The sequence below is a fragment of the Trachemys scripta genome, chromosome 8 (assembly GCF_013100865.1).
Source record: "Trachemys scripta elegans isolate TJP31775 chromosome 8, CAS_Tse_1.0, whole genome shotgun sequence".
In the NCBI taxonomy this organism is placed as follows: Eukaryota; Metazoa; Chordata; order Testudines; family Emydidae; genus Trachemys; species Trachemys scripta.
The window spans coordinates 44497373-44522867 of record NC_048305.1 but is presented as its reverse complement, the minus strand read 5'-3'; the positions used below and the strand labels follow the sequence as shown (position 1 = coordinate 44522867).

The window sequence follows — 25495 nt, the reverse complement described above, 5'->3', positions numbered from 1 at the left end:
TGAACCGAGAAGATACACTGTGTCTATACACATTTATTTAAGCAATTACACCGCTTAAATTACATTTATACAGATTCTTATTTTTTACATTTTCATGATGTTAGAAAATGGTGGATAATGCATTTCTTATTTACCAGATGATTAATTTTTTTTACTTGTGCTTAGTGTCAAATTCTGTTTAGATGGGAATTTGAATGCAATTAAAAATGCAAAAAACCCATAGCATTTTCATTTTTTAAATTAGTTAAATAAATCTACCTTAAATGTGCTGGATATACAAGAAAAAAAGTTTATCAAAACAAGGTTTGCATTTAGAACTGATTTATTAATGCAAGGAAGTATTATTTGTAGTTAGTAAATGAAATTGATTGTTTCCTATCACTGTGTCCTTCAAAGTCTCAGATTCCGACAGATCTCATCCTCTCAGACCTAGTTTTTATTAATAGATTGGAAGAGGAAAACAAGCTTTCCTGCTTTTTCATCTTCCTACTGGTTTTTAACTCTGCATGAACTAATCATTGAACTAAACTAGTTAAATACACGGAAATGAAGAAAACATTCTCGCTGCACCTGCAGAAAATGCTACTTTTTTGGTTGCAGGTGCTTAACCCGTGATTTCTATCTGTTCAGTGATTTGACATTCTTGAAAACTTTGGCAGTAAACATATACTGCTTATGTTTTTAAATGTAATTTATATGATTTTAATCGATTAAATTTAGACCTTAATACATGCTGTCATAATTTCACATAAGATTTCTAAAAATAAACTTGTATTTAATTTAAATTAAAAAATCAATTTTTTAAAAAGCCATTAATTTTTATCCACCCTGGTCTAGGGGGCATTATTAAAGACAAGAAGCTCTGCGCTAACACTCACAGGATGAAATGTTTGGCTGGAGAGAGAAGAAGAAAACAGATAAGAGGATAACAATTTTGTACTTGCAATCCTGCTGAAGGAGTCATTGTTGCATCATCAAAATTGCTCAGCACACTCTAGGTAACATACGATAAGCTGAACAACCCAGTCAGATCTCAACTAGTACTTATCCAGCATCTTCATCACAAAATCCCACCCTGCTTTTCAAATGAATGACCAATTCCTCACAGCACACTGGTGACAGAGCAGGTCAGGCTCAGGTTTTCAAGGCTGACTAGTGAGATTTAGCCACACAAATATTCATGTTCATCACAGATATCAAGGCCAGAAGGAGCCATCAGATCACCTAGTCCAGTGGTTCCCAACCTGCGGCCCAATCAGCACACAGCTGTGTCCCATCCTCAGGGCCATACAGGTCATATATATACATTGTGTGGATGCAGCCCACATAACACAGATAGCTTCATATGCGACCCACAATGGTAAACAGGCTGAGAACCACAGACCTAGTCTGACCTCCAGCATATCACAGGCCATCCATCCTCACCCAGCACCGCACGCTAAACCCAAGAACCAAAATAGACCAAAGTATTACAGCCCACGGGAGACTGGAGTATTATGTGCCACAGGCATAGAACAGGAGGGACCGAGGTGCAGCAGGACTTGAGGCCCCCGCAACAGCAGGGAAATGAGGAAGTGAGATAGACCCAGATAATCCTGGCAGGCGACCCACATGCTGCAGAGGAAGGTGAAACACCCCAAGGTTGCTGCCAATCTGACCTAGGGGGAAATTCCTTCCCAACCCCACACGTGGTGATCAGTTAGACCCTGAACACGTGAGAAAGAAACATCCAGCCAAGCACCTGAGACAGAGAATGCTCGGAGCCACCTCAGAGCCCTGGCCCTGCCCAGTGTCCCATCTCTGGCCATGGTAGGGTGACCAGATGTCCCGATTTTATAGGGACAGTCCCGATATTTGGATCTTTTTCTTATATAGGCTCCTATTACCCCCCACCCCCGTCTCGATTTTTCACATTTGCTATCTGGTCACCCTAGACAGCAGCCCTGACAGTTCAGAGGAAGATGATAAACAAAAAATCCCACCCCTGAATACACTGGGGGAGGGGAGGGGGGAGAGAATCCCTTCCTAACCCCTGCAGGTAGGCAGCTGAAACCCTGAAACACGCTCTTCAGAAATATAAGACATATACTGGAAATGAGCCCCAGGGCTTCTGAGCCTTGCCCCCTACCACCACAACCAGCCCTATCATACAATCACAATGAAAAATCTGTTCCGCTATCTCCTAAAACTAATTAAGTGCTTTGCCCACAACTCTGATTGGGAGGCTGCTCCAGAATCTCACCCTCTGGTGGTTAGACACCTTCTCATTTCCAGTCTGAATTCGTTCATGGCCGGTTTATACCCATTTGTAGTTGTGCCAGTATTGCCCTTTAGCTTAAATAGCTCTTCAGCCTCCCTGGTATTTACCCCCTGATGTATTTACATAGAGCAATCAGATCGCCTCTCAGCCTTCTGTTTGCTAGACTGAACAAGCCAGGCTCTTCCAGTTCCTCCCATAAAACAGGCCCTCCATTCCCCTGATCATCTTAGTAGCTCTTCTCTGCACCGGTTCCAGTCTGAATTCATCTTTCTAGAACACGGGTGATCACAACTGTACAAGGTACTTCAAATGAGGTCTTACCAATGCTTTGTTCAATGGCATGAACATCTCTCTATCTCTACTGGAAATGCTTTGCCTGATACAGCCTAGGATGTCACTGGCCTTTTTCACAGCCACATCATATCGGTGGCTAATAGCCCAGTGATCGACCCACACACCCAGGTCTCTCTCCTCTGTTGCTTCCAACTGATGAGCCCCAGCTTGTAGCAGAAATTCTTATTATTAGACCCTTGGTGTATGACCTTGCACTTTGAACTAGTGAATTTTCATCCCATTTCTCTCATTCCAGTCTTCGAGATCAACCAGATCTACCTGTACAATACTACTCTGTATTGACAAGGCCTCCCAATTGTGTACCATCAGCAAATTTCATTAACGCACTCTTACTTTTTCTGGCAAACTTCACTAGTAACCTCCCTCCAGTCTGATAATTCACCTGTCAGCACAACCCACTGTCTTCTCCCCTTTAGCCAGTTCCTTAGCCACTTAACAATTCTGTACTGATCCCCATCCTCCCTAACTTAACTAGTAATTTCCAGTGTGGTAAAGTGTCAAATGCTTTACTGAAGTCCATGTATATTGGATTTACTGCACTTCCCCTATCTAAAAAAAGAGTTATTTTTCAAAGAAGCAAATCAGGTTAGTCTGGCATTGCATTACATCCCCCTTACCATTTACTTCCATTAATTTAATGGTAATAGGAACTGTGTGGCTAAATCCCCTAGTGCAGTGTTTCTCAAACTATTGTACTGGTGACCCCTTTCACATAGTAAACCTCTGAGTGTGACCCCCCCATTATAAATTAAAAACACTTGTTTATATATTTAACACCATTATAAATGCTGGAGGCAAAGTGGGGTTTGGGATGGAGGCTGACAGCTCGTGACCCCCCATGTAATAACCTCGCGATCCCCAGTTTGAGAACTCCTGCCCTAGTGGGCTTTGAAAACCTCAGCCTAAGTGATCATAACCCAAGTGATAAGATAAGTGACCCAAGGCCACACAACAAGCCAACAGCAAAGCTATTTCCTGGAGTCCAGATTTTTGCCTTAGCCACAAGAACCTCCTTCCCTATTGTAACAAAGTGGCCGTTGGCAGGACACTACTGAGAGTATTAATTCAGGACAAGTAGGGCAGTCACCGCCCAAGGCTGGGGATCCTTCACTACTAATGCACACCAAACCAGCCAAACAGAGAGGACTTTGGTTTTACCCCACTGGCTAACCAGAAGTCATACAAGCAATTCCCTCAGACACTCCAGTTTCCCAGTATCACCACCAGAGCCACTCCTTATGGGGATGAATGATTATGAAAACCAATACCCAGGTAAAAGAAAAAAGGTTCTCCCAATCCCAAAGGACCAAGCCCCAGACCCAGGTCAATATACCAGTCAGATCTTACCCACAAATCATGCTGCTGCCAATCCTTTCGAATGTAAAATCTAAAGGTTTATTAATAAAAAGAAAGATATAGATGAGTTAAAATTGGTTAAATGGAATCAAATACATACAACAATTGCAAATGTCTTAGTTCAGGCTTGTTTCAGGCTTGGGGAAATATTGCTGATTTAAACCAATCAAGTCTCTGGGGTACAAACATCCCAGCTTGGATGGGTCGTTCAGTCCTTTGTTCAGAGCTTCAGTTTCAAGAACAGTTCCTCCAGAGGTCAGAAGCAGGATTGAAGACAAAATGGAGGGGTTTCCAGGGCCTTTTATATCCTCTGCCATGTGGAAAGAAACCCCATTGTTCTTACAGTGGAAAATCACAGCAGCAAGATGGAGTTTGGAGTCACATGGGCAAGTTACATGTCCATGCATGACTCAATTTGCAGGCGGCAGCCATTGCTTACATGCGAGCTTGAATGTTCCCAGGAAGGCTCCTCAGATGTGGATTGGAGTCTTCCAGGGTCCATTGTCAGTTAAGTGTTTCTTTAATGGGCACTTACTCAGAATAATTCTTTCTCAAGAAGCTGACCAAATGCTTCACTGATGCTACTTCGAATCAAACACATTGAGATACAAGTACATAGCCAATATTCATAACTTCAAATACAAAAATCATACACACATACAGACAGCATAACCAGCAAATTACAACCTTTTCATAGACTTCTTACTTGACCTCCTGTGTACAAGATTTGGTGCAACTAGAGGACCTTGGTTGCAACAATGATCTATATGGTCACAGTTCATGTCAATAACGTCACACCTATGCACTAACATGAGCGCAAAGAGAAGAAAGGTCCTTCAACTCGGGAGCCATTTCCCCACTGCAGGGAGCAATCAAGTGCCTCCTCCAAGTTCAAATTCTTGGTTTCTTTGCAGATTCAGAATCATTGTGGACGGAGGCCTTTGCTTTGCCAACACACCTGTAAATTAATTTGACTGCAGTCTAACTGGTTGGGGCAAATTTCACTTCCGAGTCCATTAGGTCATGCTCTCCGCCATCAGCTCTCTTCTGGGGAAAGTGGCCCTTCCTACCTGCCACAGTTGCCGCTCATCCACTCCATTGACAGCATAATCCAGGAAGCAGTTGCCAGAGTTCTGGGGCTGGGTAGGGAATATTTTTATTGTACTACTGTACTTGAATAGTCATGAGAACCAAATCCCTGCAAAGTATCCTGGGAGAACAGTCCAGATCAGATCTTGCTGGAGTTAAGGACAGTTTAGATTTTGCAAAGTGCCCCATAACAAGACCAAGAACCGGATCTCTCATCCTCCTTCTGAAGTTGCCAGAAATAGAAAAATGTTTCCTCTTTTTAGTTTACTGAATTCATTTATTCTGACTTTTAAAAGCTGTGCCCTGCACCAGGCAATAAAACACAGCTATCCATCATTTTGTTACTGTCCTGTCTTAGATCAGGTAAGCATGCTGGACACTGAAGGATCTTTGCGCTGAAAGGTCAGCATTATCAATGCAGGGTACCAAGAAAGGGGAAGGGGGTCAGAAGAGGATAAAAATACAAGTGCACTTGGCTTTTGTTGAAGTCTCTTGTTAATTCAGAGCTCTTGCCTGTAACAGTTGTGAGGCCAACAGCTGCCTACAACTGCATCTCCTGGCAAGTGACAGCTGGGTTACATTTTCCTGAGATGTGGATAAAATCAATTCTCTCTGACATTCCCAAACACTCACAAGTCACTGCAAAAAATACTCTGACCTGCTAATTGAATGCAAGGATTTGGGTCACGCATTCACTCCCTAAGGCAGCAGCAGGTAGGCAGCACTTCAGAGACACAAAGCTGCTCTTCCCTTTCCTCTTGAGTTGTGCTTTTTCCTCGCAAAGCTGAATGGCACAGAGCCCACCATGCCACACCCAAACGTGATGCCATTGAACAACCCAGGATCCAAGCCTGCAGAGCGCACCAGGCAGGCACTTCCTCCAACTGCTGAGCCAGAATTCAAGAGCCAAATACTTTTACATCTTGCTTCTTTTCTGGCATTTTAGACAAAGGTGACTTTTTACAAAATTTGGCACTTTTAAAATAAACAAACAAAACCTGTGAAAGGCACCAGATTACACAATGTGTTTTCCTCGGGGCAGGCACTCCAGACCCTCCAAGGTTTTACTTCCATCCATTCAAATGGCAGAGATGCACAGAATTTCAGGCCAGGAGGAACCACTGTGATCATCTCATCTGACCTCCTGCATAGCACAGACCACAGAATGTTAACCAGCAGTCCCTGCAGTACGTAACCTGTGAGCAGGGCTCTACTAAGCTAATAACTTAGGGCTGAACTAGAGCTCATTGTTTAGAATGGCATCCAAATTCAATGTCAAGTTTCCAAGTAATGACCCATTTCCCACCTCCCTTGGTAAGCTGTTCCAGACATGCTAAACATGAATTTTGAATTTTTCCAAACATCAGATTCCAGACCCTGCATCTTGTTACAAGTTGGCTTCTTCCTATGCAGGTCTAACCTTAATCAAGTCACCTCTTCACCCTCTTTTTGATAGGCTACGTAGCTTGTGTTCTGTTGTAATAAGTAGGCCTACAAAATTACTTTTTACAGTTGAGCTCACGCTTAGAGTAAGTGAAAGTTCATCAAATGTCACAACAACCTATAACAACAAATGCTGATGGGAAAAGGTGCAAAAAAGACAGACTGAATTAGCCCAAACAGAAGGGCCTACTGATCTAACTCAAGAGCTGTGCTAAGATCACGCTTTGTAAACAAGAAAAGCGTGGAACCAGAAATCAGTGAACCAAAGTTGGTATGTTGGAAACTAGGCCTAACTGGTGGGCAAAATAATGAGAGGATAGGCTATTCCACCCATCACTGCCCTTTGAGGGTCCTCAAAAGAGAGACTTGGCAGGGAGAGGGGGAAAGCTGTCCCTGCAACACTGGCTAGAAGCTAAAAAAGGGGACAGAACAAGATTCGTTATCATGATTGCCACCTTCTCCTGGGACCCTGGACCTTCTTCATGTTAATCCTGAAAGATGCCCTGACCAGACCAGGCCAGAGAGAAGGGATCCAGGTGACATTGCCACCTCCACTGGCTCTGGCTAAATCCCAAATATCACCCCCTGCTCCCCAAGTGTGTCCTTTTCCTTCGCCACATTAATTCTTCTCTTCCCTATCTTTCTAACTTTGAATGTCTTTCTAATGTCTAATAAGAATCTGGCTTAGCCAGTCAAGACTGTATACTTTGCAGCCCTGCTGTGAGCCTGTGACCAGAAAGAGCAGCTAAATGCAATGTCTAAACAGCCCGATGCTGGTACGAGTTTGCCAGGTCTCGGCATTGCTGATCAGACCATGTGCTGAGCCTGGGTTTCTCCAGCAGCGAGGTTGCAAGTGAAAGTTAACACCAGAGACAGCAGCTGCATTTTCTATCTTTGCTGTTCTTTCCTCTCCCCTTTTGTGTGTGTTTGTCTTTGTTTTGTCTTCATGCTAATCCCCAGAGCCAAATGCAATTGCCCCGATTCCTGACCCACTGAAGAAGCAGCATCTGCTTCCGTAGGCGCCTCCTCTCCACCACATGGAATTTCTTGTAGTGGCAGGGCAGGCTTTGGTCCTTGGTGCAAAGGAGGGGAATAGAAATAGGGAGCCAGTCTGTTCTAGCCTGTGAGATAACAAGAGAGGCTGCTTTCCACAGGCAAGCCATCAATTCAGCCAGAGCTCACTGTCAGTATCACACCCCGAGCTGCTACTAATGGCAGTCTGAGAAACCATCCCTGGAGTCACCGCTCCCATGGGGCAGTCTGCATTGTTGCTTGAAAGACAAATCAGCAAAGGAAGCACCTCTTCAGGGGTGGCTTTTATTTAGGGTTATCCTAAATTTCACAAAACAAAGAGATCAGCTCCCCATCCCTACTCCCATGACGCACACACTGCCCAGTCATCTTAGTCCTGTACTATAATGCCACTTCCCGCACAAGACCCCGGTGCACACAATTTCAACTGCACCTTGAGATCTGAACCCACATCTCCAGAGGTGACAAGTGAGCAGTCCATGCACTGTTGCGCATGTGCACACTCACTCATGCATGCTCACATTTGTCACTCACCAGATCATACCATCATTAACTAACTCCCTAGTCACTATTGATCTCACACCCTGATCAGAAATCAAAGTATTTCAGGAAGTGCCATCACACTGCACATGCAATGCATGCTGCAAGAATCAAATCCGAATCAAGTCATAACTGCAAAGAAATCAACGCCAATCCATGCCTGTTTTCACAGCGTCCAACAAATGAGTTTTTAGCTCTTTACAGACCTTCGGGGGAGGAGGGAAATCTTTTCAGAAAGGATTGATGACCTCATTGTATGGCAGAGAAATCCCCCTACCAGCGCAGGGCAAGTTCAGCACATTTCCCAGTTGCAGAGCAATTGTTTAAACATGGCCAGAGCGATTACTCAGCAGGACAGGATTCATTCCAGTGCACTGCAGCAACTGTGTCTGCACCAGCAGCTCCTACTCCCTAAAGGACGGTGGGGAAGGGGACAGGAAGAGACAGCACCCTTTACATGCCACTTACAAGGGGGCGTTCCCTGCAAATCTGCATAACGAAAGTGTAAGCACTGTCTATATCCACCTCCATTGAAAAATCTTTTCTTGTCAAGAGGAAGGATAGTCTTGTGGTCAAAGCACTCAACTAGGACCTTGGGCAAATCACTCTGGCCCCAATCCCTCAAATCAAGGTTGCCCGGACAAGCTTAATTCAGCCCCCTTGTGAGTATGCATTAAGATACAGTCATTAATTACACGAAGACATGCAGTGTTTCCACAGGACCTCTGCCTTATTCAGTGCACAGGATGGATGTCCTCTTGGGAGGAACAGGGTGGTGTAGTGAATAAAGCTGTTGTTTGTAGGACCCCTGCCTCATTTGCTGCAGAACCTAGAAAGTGAGAGGCAGGTAAGTACAGGAAGAGAATGGATTGTTATGGCAATTAACTGTCACCCGGGGAAGCTGGGTTCTATCCCTGCCTCTGCCACAAATTTCCTATAGTATGCTGGGCAAGTCACTTAGACCAAAATTTTCAATGATGGTCACTACTTGATCTAACCTGTTGCTCATTTTCTGAGCACTAAACTCAAGCCTGATTTTCAGAAGTGCTGAGTGTGGACAAATGGAATTCAAGTCAATGGGGCAGACCCTCAGCTCATGTAAATGGTCCTGGCTCTATGGAGCTCAGCTAATGCAGGCTGTCCTACCCCCATGAAGCTAAGATATTCACAGCAACGGAGGGTCTGCCCCAATAGAAGTTGCAAGTGCTCAGCACTTCCAAAAACTCAGGCCTTAGCTAGCCACATTGGGCACCCAGTCCAAACACAGTGGAGGCTTCTGCAAATTTTGTCCCACATCTCTTTGTACTTCAGTTCCCCATTTGTAACCTGGAGAAAATACTCTGCTATGTTGTGAAGATAAATTTGGTTCTGTTTGTGAGGCTCCGATACTACAGCACTACAGAAAAGGCCATGAGGAAATTAATAATTTTGAATTTAGAGCAGTTTGGACAATGTGGAGTGAGGAAGGCCTGGAGCATCACATTGAATAACGAGGATAAAAAGAAACATTGAACAGCCGCCTCATTCCCTGAGCACCGTCCATCTTTGCACTGAACGAGCCAGGGTCCTATGGGGAAAAACAGCATGTGAGCATGTAATTAGAGACTCATAATGCATATGCACCAGGGGCGAATTAAGGTGGCACAGGTTCTTCCTAACTTCCGAGTGCTGGACTTTGTAACTTCAAGAACTGTTCTCTTAACATACAGTGGGGTTTTAAAACAGGATTTTATTCGCACCCAAGTGCTGGAAGGTGGTACAGATTCGAGCTCTACTGGCCAACCTGAGCTGGATTCAAACCAGTGGCCAAGAAGGGAAATAAAGGCAAAGGGTTGATAATGCAAGACTGAGCCTAGCTCACCTCTCTCTCCTGAGGCCTGGACAGATATGGGAGGGTGGGGAGTCTCCTGCCAAGCCTGTTCTAGTCACATCCCCACACAAACACTTCCCTTCTGCTGATGGCCAGCACTTACTGCTGGGTTGTTATAAACTCTGAAATCCCCCAATCGCTCCCAAATGCCTCTGCCTGGTTGGGGTGGGAGAAGGGGAACCTTAAATAGTGAAGGCAGGGGAACAGCCCCCTAACCTGTGGCACAGCACCCCACCATTCCAAACCATCCCCACAGGGAAACATTCCTCGTTTTCACATATGCCGATATCCGAAAGACAGCTGGTTAATAACAGGGGTGAATCTGAGGACAAACCTAGCTGTGTTGGGCACTGATCTGCAGTCGCTGTCTCTCTCATGTATATATAATCAGAGCAGCTCTCATAACTAGAGCTGGTTACAGGGGGAGGTGCTGCTAGCATTTCCTCCTGGGTTACCATCTGTTCCGCTCTGGAGAGGCCTCGGAGGCAGGTTTTAATGGGAAGGAGAGGGCACCTGGCACTTTTAAAGTCTGCTTGCAAGATTCCTCTGGCTTCATTTGGTGATTCCCTGTGTGTTTGTTTAGTGCATTTTGTAGGAAATTTGTGTGGGAGCAGCAGATCAGGTATGCTTGCAAGCCCAGCATTATGCATCTCGCACACCTCCTGACAGGAATATCACTGGGATCGATTGTCCTTTCTATTTGCTCACTCAGGGACTTTTCTCTCTCTCCTGCAGGAATTCAGTGGTGACCTGAGCATTACCGGGGAATACAGCACAAGGGCATATGGAAGACATGGCGATGCATAACTCAGCTGCATTCTCATGACCAAGACGACAGAACTTGTCTCTCCGAAGCCAGCAATGGTCCTGCACCATGCTACATATTCAGAGTCACTGAGGTGATAAATACTAAAACCTGGTGACCTTGCTGCTTGGTTTCTATGCCCCTCCTCCCCACACACAGAACCACACATCATCCACAGAATTTACCAAAGGCCAGGAGAGGTCAGCAAGGATCAAAGCCATGGCAGTATTACTTTTAAAGGGGCTAAATAACATCAGGCCCATGTCATCTGCCGCTCTGTAAGCAGAGGAAGAGACGATTACTCAGTAATCGGGTATTTTATAACTGCCAAGCGTTTGTTGCAGACACATTGCCAGCCCACTTAGTGTTCAGTGCACCCCTATGGTGCTGTCCTCACATGGAGCTGGAAAGACTTCTACTGACTTCAGTGGGCTTCAAATCAGGTCCCTAGGAAGCACATATGAGACAAGGCGCAAGCTTAACATGACATGTCATTGCAGGAGAAGTGCAGTGAGTCAATGACCCTGTCTAGTCAGTGCAAGACCCCGCTTGGGGGAACGCAGAGAGGAAGGGACGGCCATCAGAAGCAGAGAGAGGAGAAGGGTGAGGGCCAGAGGGGCACAGGGAGAAAGGCAGAGCTCAGTTGCTCTCTGATCAACTCTGCTGTTCGGCATCAAAGCACGGAACCAGAATGCTGAGCACTTTAGGGTCCCATGAACCTATAAAAAATGCTGCCCCAACTGTATGTCTGCGATTTCTAAAACAAGGTCACCTTGCGCCCTGCCTGCCACCTTCTCCCCCTTAGCCAGGAAGGGTCTAGTGGGGGATGCTCACTGGAGTACTGCCACCCCTGCGGGGCACTGAGCTCCAGCATAGATAGATCACAGGACACTGCACACACAGGAAGCTGGACCCTGGGGGATGCCCAGTTGCAATACATCTCACAGCAGATTCCCTGTCAGTCAGACCCGGCTCCCATCTCACACTTATCACAACCTAAACCAAACTCCTGTTTTCCCCACACAGGCCCTCTGCACTGCTTTCCTTCTGCTCCACCCTGGAGAACGCCTCCAGTCAGCATCCAGCTCCACAGTTGCAGGGGGACTGTTCTCTGCTCCCACACGCACAATGGAGCCACATCCTGCCTCCAATGCCTTCCCACCACTCTCAAATTCAACCTCTCCTCTCCATCCCAGTGCCAAATCGTTCATCTCTGCCCTGCTGCTCTCCCGCCTTCACCAGTGCAGCCTGTTCCTCTTGCATCTTCGCGCCAGTGACCTTGTCCCTCACAGCCCTGTACAAAACCCTGTTGCCAAGCCAGCTTCCTTCCTCATCACTGGCTCCCCTTTCCGCCGCCTATCAACTCTGGACAAAGCCTCACCTTCAAGCCCCTGCATAGCGCAGCCCCTGCCCACACGTCTGGCCTGGTCTCTCTCCCTGGTAGGGTGACCAGACAGCAAGTATGAAAAATCAGGACAGAGTGTGGGGGGTAATATGTGCCCATATAAGAAAAATTCCCGAATAGCAGGACTGTCCCTATAAAATCGGGACATCTGGTCACCCTACTCCCTGGCCTCCTAAGAACACCAGATTCCAGACCCCACTGGCCTCCGTGCTATCCCTTTGCTTTGGGTGGCTTCTATGCACTAGTCATCACGCCCTAACTCATTCTAATTGCTCCTAAAACCTGCATTTGCAGCATCGCCTACTGTGGAAAAGGGGCCAGGCTTACATCAAAACCAAATAGCACTGGAGTTATCAAGCCTTGTGCCCTTAATCCCCTGACCACCTGGTTTTCCTCCTGAGATCCATGCCCCTCCCCTGCCTTTTTCACTGTAAACTCTTTGTGGCAGGGACAGTGTCTGCAGAAGCAGCTAGCACACATGTATCACAGCAAGCCAGAAAAGGAAAGGGTCAGCTGACCATCCCCTAAGGACCATGGCAGCCGCGCTGCCAACAATACTACAGCCATCATGACCGCAAGAGTTAAAGTTACAAAATGGTTTCCTTTCTAGCCGACCCTCATTTCCCCCAGTTTTCACAGGCTCACAGCCCACCGTGGAGCCATCCCTGTTCTACGCTGGGACCTTGCTCAGAGATGAGGGTTTTCCCAGTGTGAGCAGAATGGTGTCTGGCGTTTTTTGTTACAGAGGCGTGGAACTAATTCCCCTCTGCAGATGCTTTTAAGACAGGGCCACAGCACAAAAAGGCTGGGCCAAGTCATAGCCCGAGCTTGGCCTGGTCAGACTTTCATTTAACAAGCATGTGCTACTACACATTGACACTGCACAAGAGAGAGTCCCCTTCAATCTACAGGGGCACACCTGGGCCTGACCCAGCTCCTGGCGAAGGTAACGGGCTCCTTTCCATTGACTCCCCGGGGGCTGGATCAGGCCCTGAGACACGCTGCAAAGCCAGCAGAGCGCACGCTGGTCAGCCTGAGGCAATCCCAACTCCAACAGCAAAGCTCTTAAATCAGCAACAGATTTTCTGTTTGCCCTTCAACTAAATCTAGGAAATTAAACACAAAACAGGCTGCGTCAGTGCAGCTTTAAGCTGCACTGTTAATCGGGAGCAGTGCTTAGGGCGCCCACAGTGCTTAATCTATAATGAAAGAGGTGCCAGGGCTCAAGCAACTAGGCCCCAGGGCTCAGCCCAGGCACATTAAGCACTGGGCATCCACCTGAGACTCTGCAGCCCTGGTTTCAATTACCCGCTCTGCCACTTGACCACTCTGTGCTTCAGTTCCCCAGCTGTACAATGGGGTAACAGCATGGCTATGCCGCATAAGGTGCTGTGAGAAAGGCTCAGTCACATGATAATGGAGGCCTCTGACAGGGGGTCGAGTACCTTGAGAGGCTGGCCCAGGGGGTTTCCTGGGTTGTTTTATTTCTGTTTAGCATCTAAGCCACATCCCACCCTGGCACCATACGACAAAGATGCTAAATGGGTGGGTTGGCTTATAACACTGGGGCTGCAGGCAGATAAAGATGAAAGTTTTTTTTACTGATCCAGGTTGGGAAAGGGCAGGGAGAAAAGGGCCAAACCAAGCAACCAACACACATCCCAGGATTTGGCAATATTAGCACATGGACTGCCCCAGTCCCAGGAAATGCCTGCTGACACCCTGTTCTCATTATACAATTCCCCATTGACTTAATAGTCTAACCTGTTACAGTCATTAGAGGCCCTTGATAGCAATATCTGGTTCCCAGGTGTGTTTATGGGCTATAATCACCCAACCCATAAAATAAACCCTGAGGGAAGACAAGAAAAAGAAAGCATCCAAAAAGCATGAAAAAAAACCAGAAAGCCCCTCAGAATACTTGATCAGCCTGTCACAGGGCCATCTGTCTATCTAGGTTCTCATGTGGCCCTCATGACCACACTACCTGAGAGCCTCACCATCATGAATGGATTTTATCCTCACAACACCCCGGTCATTCAGGTAGAGAAAAATCAGCCCCATTTCATAGCTGAGGAACTGACTCACAGAGAAATTCAGTGACTTGCCCAAGGTTCACACAGGGAGTCTGCAGCTGAGCTAGGAATTGAGCCAATGCCCAATCCATCAGGCCATTCTTCCTTCTGCGAGCACCTAAGATAGATCCATTGATCAATCAGAAATGCAGAGCTCAGTTTCCCCCAGCAGTGTCATTGCAGCTGGGTTACACACATGGGCTAGCTCCTAGTTCTGGTTTCTGTGTTAAGTTTGCAGCTCAATATATTTTTGTTTTGTCACGGCCCTGCGTGCTATGAAACACAGAACAGGGCTGAAAACACCCTGCTGCTGGAACATTGGAATTTCCTGACTTTGGCCTAAGACAGCTGCCTCCATGCTGCTTCATCCAAGCACACGGATGGGGAGTGGACAGAAACAGCAGGGAATGGGCAGCATCTCTGTTCCATCCCCAGCACAGCTGCATCATTGCACCAGGAAAAGTACCTGCACTTGGCGCAGCCAACTTGTCACCCCAGAGCAGGGGGAAAACTAGGAAGCAAAATATGACTGAGGTGCTCCAAGGGCCAATTCCAAATGAGAACGAGACTCCAGAGAGGAGAGGAAGGATGGTCCAGGGGTTAGAACAAGGGTAGGCAACCTACGGCACATGTGCCGAAGGCGGCACGCGAGCTGATTTTCAGTGGCACTCACACTGCCCAGGTCCTGGATACCGGTCCAGGGGACTCTGCATTTTAATTTAATTTTAAATGAAGCTTCTTAAACATTTTAAAAAACTTATTTACTTTACATACAACAATAGTTTAGTTATATATTATAGACTTATAGAAAGAGACCTTCTGAAAACATTAAAATGTATTACTGGCACGCGAAACCTTAAATTAAAGTGAATAAATGAAGACTCGGCACACCACTTCTGAAAGGTTGCAGACCCCTGGGTTAGAAGCGGGCTTGGGACTCATTTTCTCTGTGGGCACGTCTTCACTACCCGCCGGATCGGCGGGTAGCAATCGATCTATTGGGGATCGACTTAGCGCGTCTAGTGAAGACGCGATAAAATCGATCCCCGATGGCTCTGCCGTCAACTCCGGAAATCCACCGCGGCAAGAGGCGGAAGCGGAGTCGACGGCAGCGGTTGACTTGCCGCTGTCCTCACAGCCAGGTAAGTCGACCTAAAATACGCAACTTCAGCTACGCTATTCACATAGCTGAAGTTGCGTATCTTAGGTCGACCCCCCCACCCCCGTAGCGTAGACCTAGCCTCAGTTTCAGCTCCCCATCCGTAAAATGGGATAATAGTACCTCGCTTGAGGTGTCATGAAGGGATGTTCCCCTCCCCCACAACAGTACTGTGGACATAAATACTTTAAAGATTGTTTGATTTTTAAAGTAAACTAATAAAATCTAAAAACAAAACAAAAAACCCTAAGCAGTGTTTTTCCCTTAACAGGGAGAAGAGCCAGAGACTCCTAGGGCTTTTCTAGATGGCTAGTTAATGCAGTGAGCTGGAGTTTAAATCTATAGCGCACTAACTGTGTGGATTCTACTAGCATGCACCAAAAGTTCACTAGTGCACTTTAACTCTGCCACGGTTAGCAACAGTGCGGGTGCCAAGCCTGGATAAGAGAGGAGGGTTTTGCAATTGGGTTTGCGACCCACTTGGGTAAAACCTTACCGCACCGGAAATCGTTAAGTTAAACCAAAACCGGAGGACGGTAGGTGCAGCTGGAACTCAAAACCCAAGTACGACAGAACTCAGTGGCAGTTGAAAGGAAGCTGAGAGCTTGAGACATTGAATCCTGACAACCAAATCTGTAACAAGAGCAGGGGCATGGAATGTACATACTTTGTACAGTACGGGAAAGCTGGCACAGGCTACTTGAGACGTGAAAAAAATAGCATCCAAATGTACTTGGCCTCAGTGAGACAAGATGGCAAGGAATGGCAAGTTGCTGTCAGACAGTGCTACAATCTTCTATGAGGAAGGCCAAAGAAGAACTGGTAGAGGACAGTGAGAGAGGATACTGAATGTGGTGGCATCACGTGGGCAGAAATACCACAACTAGCGAGTGACCATAATCAGGGGAGAACTGGACTGCCTGGTGTGTCAGCGGCACAGGAGGGACAAAGGTCTAAGGTAAGTGCACTTTGATCTACCTCACTCTGAAACACGAGTAAGTCACTTAGTGTGCAGTTGCAGGGCCCACAGAGCCAGTTACTGCACAGCTAGCACATGGCAGATTTACGCCCCAGCTTACCATGCGCAAACTCTGTGTTCAGACAAGCCACCAAAAGTCCCCTAGGGACTTGGCTATTGCTATAGATTATACATAGAAGATTCTCAAATACTATGGTGATGGGCAACAACAGAAAACCTTTAGGGCTCGTTTACACAGGAAAACTTACCAGTATTACTATCAGTATAATTATACTGCTATAGCTTTCCATATGGATTCTCTTATGTGGAATAGCAGATTTTCAGTTTTGCTTATGTTGCATAATAATGCTAGTAAATTTCCTCATGTAGACAAGACCTCAGACAGATGAAAGAGAGTATGTTAGCGCCTCAAAATCTAGGGCAATGGGGGCCATATAAGTAGCTTAGCTAACAAGATCCAGTAAGAGAGGCTTTTATAAGCATGCTTTTCACAAAACACACCCTAGCCCACACTCACATGCTCTGTTTCACTTTGCAGTAAGGAGGACTCAGACTAGGTATCAAGAACTAAACTTACATGGGATTTTTTTTCCTTATAACTCCCATTTGCAAATAGCATTACTGTATACTTCTGCACCTGTAACCTTCAGGGTAAGCCCCCTTCAAAAACAAAACAAAGCTGTATTTTATAAAAGGGGGGGCTTAGTACCTGAAAGAGTTGTGAAACGCATAGCATCAAAAAACAGAACAAACATGTAAAAGAAAACAAGGGAATTCAAACTATATTTAAAATAATGTTATGACCCAAGTGGAGAAAAGGAAGGAATTACTCCAGATGATAATACCTAGCTCTTTTCCTCCATAGACCCTACAATACTTCACAATCTCCACAATCTGCATCCAAGTGTCACAATCGCCCTTTTACAGGGCACAGAGAGGGGAGTGACTAAAGTCCTCCAGCAGCTGTCGTACAATGCTTGACAATGACTGCTCTGGTCACAATTGTGAGCTCCACTGCCCAGCAGTCATGGAGACCAGAGGCCACCTTCCCTTGTTTAAAAACCTCATGAATTTTTGCAATGCCTTTCCTGGATTGCCCAGCTTGGCAAGCACACCCAGCTCCGGTCTGGAGCAGACAGGAGGTATTGGATCTCCTGGGCCTGTGGGGAGAAGAGGCTGTGCAGGCACAGCTACAGAACAGCCAAAGAATCATGGACCTCTATGAGCAGATTGCACAGGGGATGCGGGCAAAGGGGAACAACAGGGATTGGCAGCAGTGAACGTAAGAACGGCCATACTGGGTCAGACTGATTGACCATCTAGCCCAGTGTCCTGTGGCCAGTAACAGGCTCCCAAGGGAACGAACCGAACAGGCAATTTCAAGTGATCCATCCCATCATGCAGTCCCAGCTTCTGGCAAAGCAAAGGAAACACGCCAGGCATACCACAAGGCAACAGTCAGTCCGAGGCTGAGCCACAAACATGCCACTTTTTCAACAAGCTACATGCATGGCAGAGACCCCCACCACCAGCCTGCAGACCAGACCTGACACCTCCAGGGACCCTGAGACACACACCCCTGCTGTGAACAGCAAGGACAAGGAGGTGGAAGGTGGACATGTGACTGAGGGAGGGGGCAGCTATGCTGCAAGCCAGGACCTGTTTGAGTCTCCACTGCAGTTGAGCACGGATGAACCCGATGCAGGGGAAGGAGCCTCGAGAAAGTGCGTGAATACATTTCCCATTACTGATGGTGCCCAGCCCCAGCGGAGCAGGATACAGCTAATTACTTTTTATTAATTTACTCGTATTAGTAAGAAGTAGCAATACGACCTGTAGACGTGGGGCGGGACAGGGGGAGGAGAGGCTGTGCAGAGCAGTTTGTTTATGTACAGAGAGAAGTCCCTTGACTCCTCCTGAGAGATCCTGATGAAACCTTCATAGAGGTCCTCTGCAATCCTCTCCCAAAACTTTCTTGGGACGGCAGCCTAGTTTCTTACTTGGCAGTAGGACGCTTTCCCATGCCACTCCACAATAATTTCAGCAGACATCACTCTAGTAAACAGCCTAGCAGCCTACGGGCCCAGGCAGCTTCAGGATGCCAGCAGCAGCTGTGCTCTCTGTGCCTTGGGCCTGGTCTACACTGGGGGTGGGGGAATCGATATAAGTTACGCAACTTCAGTTACATGAATAACGTAGCTGAAGTTGACGTACTTAACATCGACTTCCCGTGGTGTCTTCACCGTGGTGAGTCGACTGCTGTGCTCCCCATTGATTCTGCCTGCGCCTCTCGCAGCGCTGCAATACAGGAGTTGATGGGAGAGCGCTCGGGGATCAATTTATCATGTCTAGACTAGACACGATAAATCGACTCCTGCTGGACTGATCACTGCCCGCCAATCCAGCAAGTAGTGTAGACATACCAGGGCTGGTTGAAAACAGTGCCAGTGCTCAGTGCCCTATACTTGTAGTTTCATGAAACTGAACAATTCCCTTCTCATTCCACCCCCACCTTAGCGGGCCATGCTCACCGTGGCTGGAGCTGCAAGTGGGGCTGTGCACAAGCCCCCTGAAGCAGAAGTGTCAATAAACATGTCTGGTTTAAAACTTTAGGGGCGCAAGGGAAGGAAGTTCTAAATCTGACCTTGTGTTTCCGTTGTGACTCTATGGGCAATAGTACCTGTGTGTGCTTTATCTGCAGCTGCTGACATTGCAGCACCCATGGAACACCTGAGTCAGATGAGGAGGAGAAAGAAGAGGACTTGGGATGACATGTTCAGTGAGATCTTGCAAGCCAGGGCTGCATCAGACCATGAGCTAAGGGCCTGGAGGATGAACAATGCAGACAGCCTGGAGAAGGAAGAAGCGGACAGGAGTCCCAGCAGGAAAAGGAGAGGGCATGGGCGGAGCCCCCATTTGGGGAGGCCAGCCCCCAGCTCCATCCCTTCTGCCTGCATGCCCCCTCCCTCCCCACAGCCAGAGCCCCGAGACACACACACATACACATCCGGCCAGAGGAGCCCAGGGGCCAGCTGGAGCCCTGAGCCCCCTCCCGCCACCAGAGCACTGAGCCCCCCCCCCCCCACACACACACACGCCCCGGTGCGGCCAGAGGAGCCCCGGGCCAGCCAACCTCCCCCAGCCCCCCCCCAGACGTGTCTCACCTTCCCAGACCCCAAGCCACCCCGTGGGGAAAGCACTGGTTTCTTCTCTTCTGGGAGAAGAACCCAAGCTTTTGATATGCCCCATGCATGTTCTGGGGCAGCTGAGGAGGTAATCTGTTACTCAGTAATCTGGGGAGATTACCGATGAACCCAGGAAGCTGAATAGCAAATACCGCCTCCTCAGCCACCCCAGATCCTGCATGGGGCATAATAATAAGCAAAAACTTCCTCCGCCAAACCTGCAACTCAGCCTTCCCTGATCTATTATACCGGCCATCCATGGGAGAGGGAGATGCATCAGGACATAATGGGGAAGTACCACAAGTAGCATAGATGCTGCAGATTCCAGTGGACCTACAGGTTCAACAATCACAGTCTCGCCTCCCTTTGCAGTCAGCGGAGAGCTCCACTGCATCATCTCCCTAAAGCCTCCATCAACATTTCACATGGCATCAAGGGTCACATCCCCACCCCTACCACGCTGTACCAGGGGACAGTAAGGACAACCCAGCTTCACATACATTAACCAGTGAGAGCCATCGTTCCTGTATGTGTAGCCGAAATGGACTGAAATGAACATGAATGTTCCTTCACCTTGTTTGGTTCTTTTCCTTTATTTCCAAAGTCTTTCTTGTATTTGTTCTTTAATTGTATATAGTGTCTATGCACTGGTCTTGGTACACAATAAAAATATATTTTTGAGAATGTAATTCATGTTTATTTCACAACCTATGATACCGCATGCCTAGTATTACTGAAAGTGCCCAGCTGTTTGGTATTGGACAGAACTCATGGGATCAGTGACAAACAATGCAATAATTATAAAAGTACAGCATGCACCACAACATTAACAGGTGCATTAGCAAACAGTATTATAATCCCAAATTTGCACCAAGCACCAGTAGCTGAATCTTTGCTTGGTGCTGTTGTGGCGGTCGATGTATGGCTTCATGAGCCAGAGGAGTAAGGGGGAGGCTGGGTCTTCCAGGTTCACTACTGGCATTTCAGCACTGCCAGTGATAAATCTGCCAGTCAGGAAAGAAAGTTCCTGCTTGTAGCTTTCCAAACAGATCTGTGTTCTTAAAGATACAAGCATCATACACCTTCCCAGACTAACCAACTTTGAAGTCGGTGAAGCGATCCACCAATACTTGCATAACCATAGAAAAGTAGCCCTTTCTGTTGGTGTACTCTGTGCCAAAGTGGACTGGTGCCAAAATAGATATATGTGTGCTATCGCCACACTGCAGTTCAGGAACCACATTGTGGCAAATTCATCCACTATGGTCCCGCACATTGCCGACAGTTACAGTCCTGCATAGCAGGAGTCGATTAATGGCCCTGCGCACTTGCATGACAACGGCCCCCAGAGTGGATTTTCCAACTCCAAACTGAATTCCTGCTAACTGGCAGCAATCTGGCGTTGCAAGCTTCCACAGTGTCATCACCCCTTGCTTCTCAATTGTCAGCGCAGCCCGGCTTGACAAAGCCCTGTCTGGGATGATTTAGTTGGTGTTGGTCCTGCTTTAAGCAGGGGGTTGGACTAGATGACCTCTTGAAGTCTCTTCCAACCCTAATTTTCTATAATTCAATGATTCATTCTGGTGTCCCTGCGCTGGAGGGCTGGGGCGAGCTCGAACCACACATCCAGGAATGTGACCTTCCGCACCCAAAAGTTCTGCAGCCACTGCTCGTCCTCCCAAACCTACATTGTGATGTGATCCCACCAGTCAGTGCTTAAATTGTCAGGCCCAGAAGGAGCTCTCCAAGTCTGCAGCTGCTCTATGAACACCATCATCCATCTTAAATTGGTTTTTGCTATATCCCACAGCAATCATCATTTCCCCTCTGCTGCAGCCCTTCTTGTGGCTCTGCAGATTCCAGATGAACATGACAATAGTGCAGAGCTGTGCAAGCTCCATGCTTCTGTCAGTGCATGTTTGTAGGATTTTTAAAAAAGGCGCAAAAATTGTGAGATAGGAATGGCATTATGGGATGGAGAAAGTTGCATGATGGGAATTGACCCCTCACTCCCAGTCATCGCTGCGTGACTCATTTTTGCCTCACCATGCAGTGCCAAAATTTCCCAAAAGACAGTGCGCCGGAAAATGACAAGTTGCACATTGGTATACCTACCCATGGTGCACTGCACTGTGCACTGACACAAGCATTCCTACTGAGTACACACAGCACCAATGCAAAGAGGCAAGTATGTACGCGTACAAGCTAAATACCAACAGTGGTGGCTTTATGTCGACATAGCTTACATCAACCAAAGTTTGCAGTGTAGACACGGCCTCGGGTACTACCACAATGCACATTACAGAAAACCCCAAAATACAGAGAACTTCAGATGGGGGGGGTGTTATTGGTCCCTTAATAAAACATGTTTCAAGGAGCAGCTTGATTTTTCTGAACATTTTCCTTGTTTAGGAAGCATTCGGAGCAGTCTTTATGATGTAGACCCACACACAGAAAGCCTGATTCTCTATTGTCCTACATATCGTGTCCTCATTTCACTAAGGGCAAAGCAAGCATAAAACCCTACCACTACTTTACTGGGAAGCATTTTACCGCCATTTTGTGCAGGAATAAGCGGCAGCACGCGGTACACAGCATAAGACAACAAGGTTCCTAATAATGAAGCATGCAATGTTCAGATGCTGAGGCACGACCTCTACCCAGCAACACAGTCCACATTCACTCAATTGCAAACTCAGCAATCATAAATTCATGTCCGTTTTCACATGCAATGCACCCAAATGCCAGCGCAGGGAGTATACTACAAGTCCATAAAAGACACATCACCTTTTTTAGGCTGTGGAAAACAAGACTCCAACACAACAAACAAAGCACATGGCTCCATTTTTCAGCTCTCTCCCAAGTTATCAGCACACACTTATTAGCCTGGAAAAATTAAGTTTGTAATGACGGTTACACACAGAACACAAACACAAATATTCCTTTTTTTAAAAAAAAGATACAATTCATCTACTATAATAAGCCTCCTCTACATTCCCACAACCCAGATGCATCTAGAGAAGGATGCACTAGCCAGAGTCATCAACCGATAATAACTCTTATAAGTGCCAACAATTCCTGATAAAACACTAAGTCCACCTCCGGTTTTAAAAAGTACTTAGATGGTGCAGTCTTTCTATAGCCTTTGACTCGAATTCCTGAAGCATGACTAGTATTACAATTAAGCACCCAGCAGACTAGAACCAAAACCTACAAGGCACCTTGGCTTCATTTTAATTGGTTACCTTTTGGATTGATTCAAGATAGCTATCAGGGACTTGGATATGGGTTTGGTTCAGGAATCACTGGGTGAAGTTCTCTGCCTGTGTTATGCAAGAGATGATCATAACAGCCCTGTTTGGCTTTAACATCTATTAATCCAGAGAGCCCTTACAAGTCCACTACATAGAAGTTTTAAGACAAACCTTGCAAGCCACATCTCTCTTTCAAAAAGGAATTGTTTCTCACCAGCTGTGAATTGCGCCGAGACAGTTTGTATTCATTTAACAGCTAAAACTAACAAAACACCTTTAACACCTGATCCACTTCCTGCCCTAAAATGAAATTCAGAGGATAAAATCATAAGCAATCTCAGCTGCTGTCGACTACACCTAACAGTCAAGACCACATCTCTTTCTTGGTGTCGCATAGGTAACAGGCTGCTCATTAAGAAGGGTGAGGATCTGTGCACTGTAATAGCACCATAAAGCAGCGCACACTTGTGATTAGGAAGGCCCGAAGATTAAAGGGTATTGCTGACACCAGTACAGGGCTCTTCATTCTCTGTAAGAGAATGCCCCCAAGCCTTTTCCAACAGTTCTTTCAGTAGGGTTTTATGCAATATGCCCAATTTAGTAACATTACACTAGTATTACAGTCGTTCCCCATGATAACTGGGTGTCAGCATAATGATTAGGTGGGTATTAGCAGAGCCTGCCAGCTCCCAGTCAGGGCACGCACACAATGACAATTCCACAAAGCACTCAGAGGAATGTGGGGATCTTTCCGCTCTCTCTGGTTCCACAGGGTGACATTTGTCAATGAACACTTCAAGCAAAACAGAATGGGACACCCGGATACTCTGCATTCACGGGGAGGCTGGAAATCCCAGCATTAACAGGAAGACTTCCTGCACCACTCCCTTCCACGCAAACAGGCAGAAGAGAATCCGAACCCGCCTTAGCATTCCCAGGCAACAGGCAGGGAAGCAATTTTGCTCACCCCTATTCTACCAAGTTGAGCTGCAAAACACACACAGAGAGACACACACAGCAATAAATGGCTGGTGGGATTCCCACTGTCCATGCAATGTTAATAGGTTAGCGCTTTCTCTCCTTCCATGCTCTTAAAGTGACAGAACCCTTCCCTTCTAGTGCTGGGGTGCAGAGTGGGAAATGGGGTGATGTGAGATGGGCTGTTGGTGTCCCGTACATGCACAGGCCACTATAGGTGCTGTAAGGGATGGGGGGGGTGAAATGGGGAGGGCGAGGCTGGAAGAGCAAAGGAACGTGGAGGGGGTGGGGTAACTGCAGTCCTTTACATGCCCAAGTCACTGTAGGTGTTGTAGGGGATGGTATGGAGGCGGAGGGGATGACTTTACACAACCAAGTTGCTGTAGATGTTACAGGTTGGGGGATGCATGGGGAGTATCAGGCAGATGTGGGGTGCAGAGTAGGATGTGGGGTGCAGAGGGATGCCAGGGTCCCTTACATGCCCAGATTGCTGTGTTATAGAACTCCATATAGTTACAGGGTGGGAGTGCAGGGCAGGGGTAGGAGTACCAGGGAGCAGGGTGGGTGCAGGGGGATATAGGGGCACAGGGGGGGTCCCATACATGCCCAGGTCACTGTAGGTGTTGTAGAACTCCATGCGGTTGTGTGGGGGGGTGCAGGGTGGGGGTAGGGGTACCGGGTTGCAGGGTGGGATGTCAGAGTGCAGAAGAGGATATGGGGGTACCGGGGGTCCCTTACATGCTCAGGTCACTGTACGTGTTGTAGAACTCCATGTGGTTACANCATGCCCAGGTCGCTGTAGGTGTTGTAGAACTCCATGTGGTTACAGGGGGGTACAGGACGGGATGTGGGGGTGCAGGAGAGGATATGGGGATACCGGGGGTCCCTTACATGCCCAGGTCGCTGTAGGTGTTGTAGAACTCCATGTGGTTGCAGGCCTGCACCCAGCCCACCACCCAGGTGTGGCGGCGCGGGATGGGAGGCATGATGCCCCGGGCGGCGGCGCGGAAGTAGGGCGTGCGGTAGCGCAGCACGACAGGCGAGCTCTCCTCGATGGCGGTGGCGCCCGGCTCGATGGTGGCGGACACGTCGCTCAGGACGATGTTGTCGCGCCGCACGCGCGCCTTGCACGCGACGCTCTGCAGGCAGCCCATGGCCTTAGGCGGGCCCCGGCCCGGCTCCCCGCGGCCACTGCTCCGGGCGGGGCGGGGGCGCAGCGCTGCCGCCGGCCGCCCCCGCCCGGCCGCGCATCGCAGTCTGGCCCGGCCGCTCACCTGCGCCGCCGCCGCCGGGGATGCTCGGCGGAGCGGGCGCGGTTCGCGGCGCCGCGCGAGTCCCTCGCCGGCTGCCGTCCACCCCCCCGCCGCACGCGGCGCCGGCGCGGGGGGATATGGAGGGGCTCAGGTGGGCGACAGGGGCTTGTATGGGGATACGGTGGGGCTTGGGGGCAGAGATATAGAGAGGGTCATGTGGGGGGCAGTGGCAGGACGGGCTCACATGGGGTAGGGGTACAGAGGGGCTTGGGGGGGCAGAGGGATGGAGTTGCTCAGGTGAAGAGGCAGGGGCACACATGGGGCAGGGGTGTAGAGGGGTTTAAATTGGGCATAGAGGTATAGAGGGGCTCAGGGGAGTAGGAGGTGTAGAGGGGCTCATATGGGCAGCCAGCAGGGCTATAGAAGGGCTCATGTGGGGACCAGGGCTCACAGCGCGG

General features: G+C 47.9%; 1 protein-coding gene across 1 annotated transcript in view; it reads right to left on the bottom strand.

Moving 5' to 3' along the window:
* The window catches only part of FAM78B (family with sequence similarity 78 member B), a 29629-nt gene extending 4691 nt beyond the window's left edge, over positions 1-24938 (bottom strand). The window contains exon 1 of the mRNA XM_034780436.1: positions 24676-24938. Within this exon, the coding sequence (XP_034636327.1) occupies positions 24676-24938 (263 nt within the window). The remainder of the gene's footprint in view (positions 1-24675) is intronic.
* Between the last annotated feature and the right edge of the window lie 557 nt (positions 24939-25495).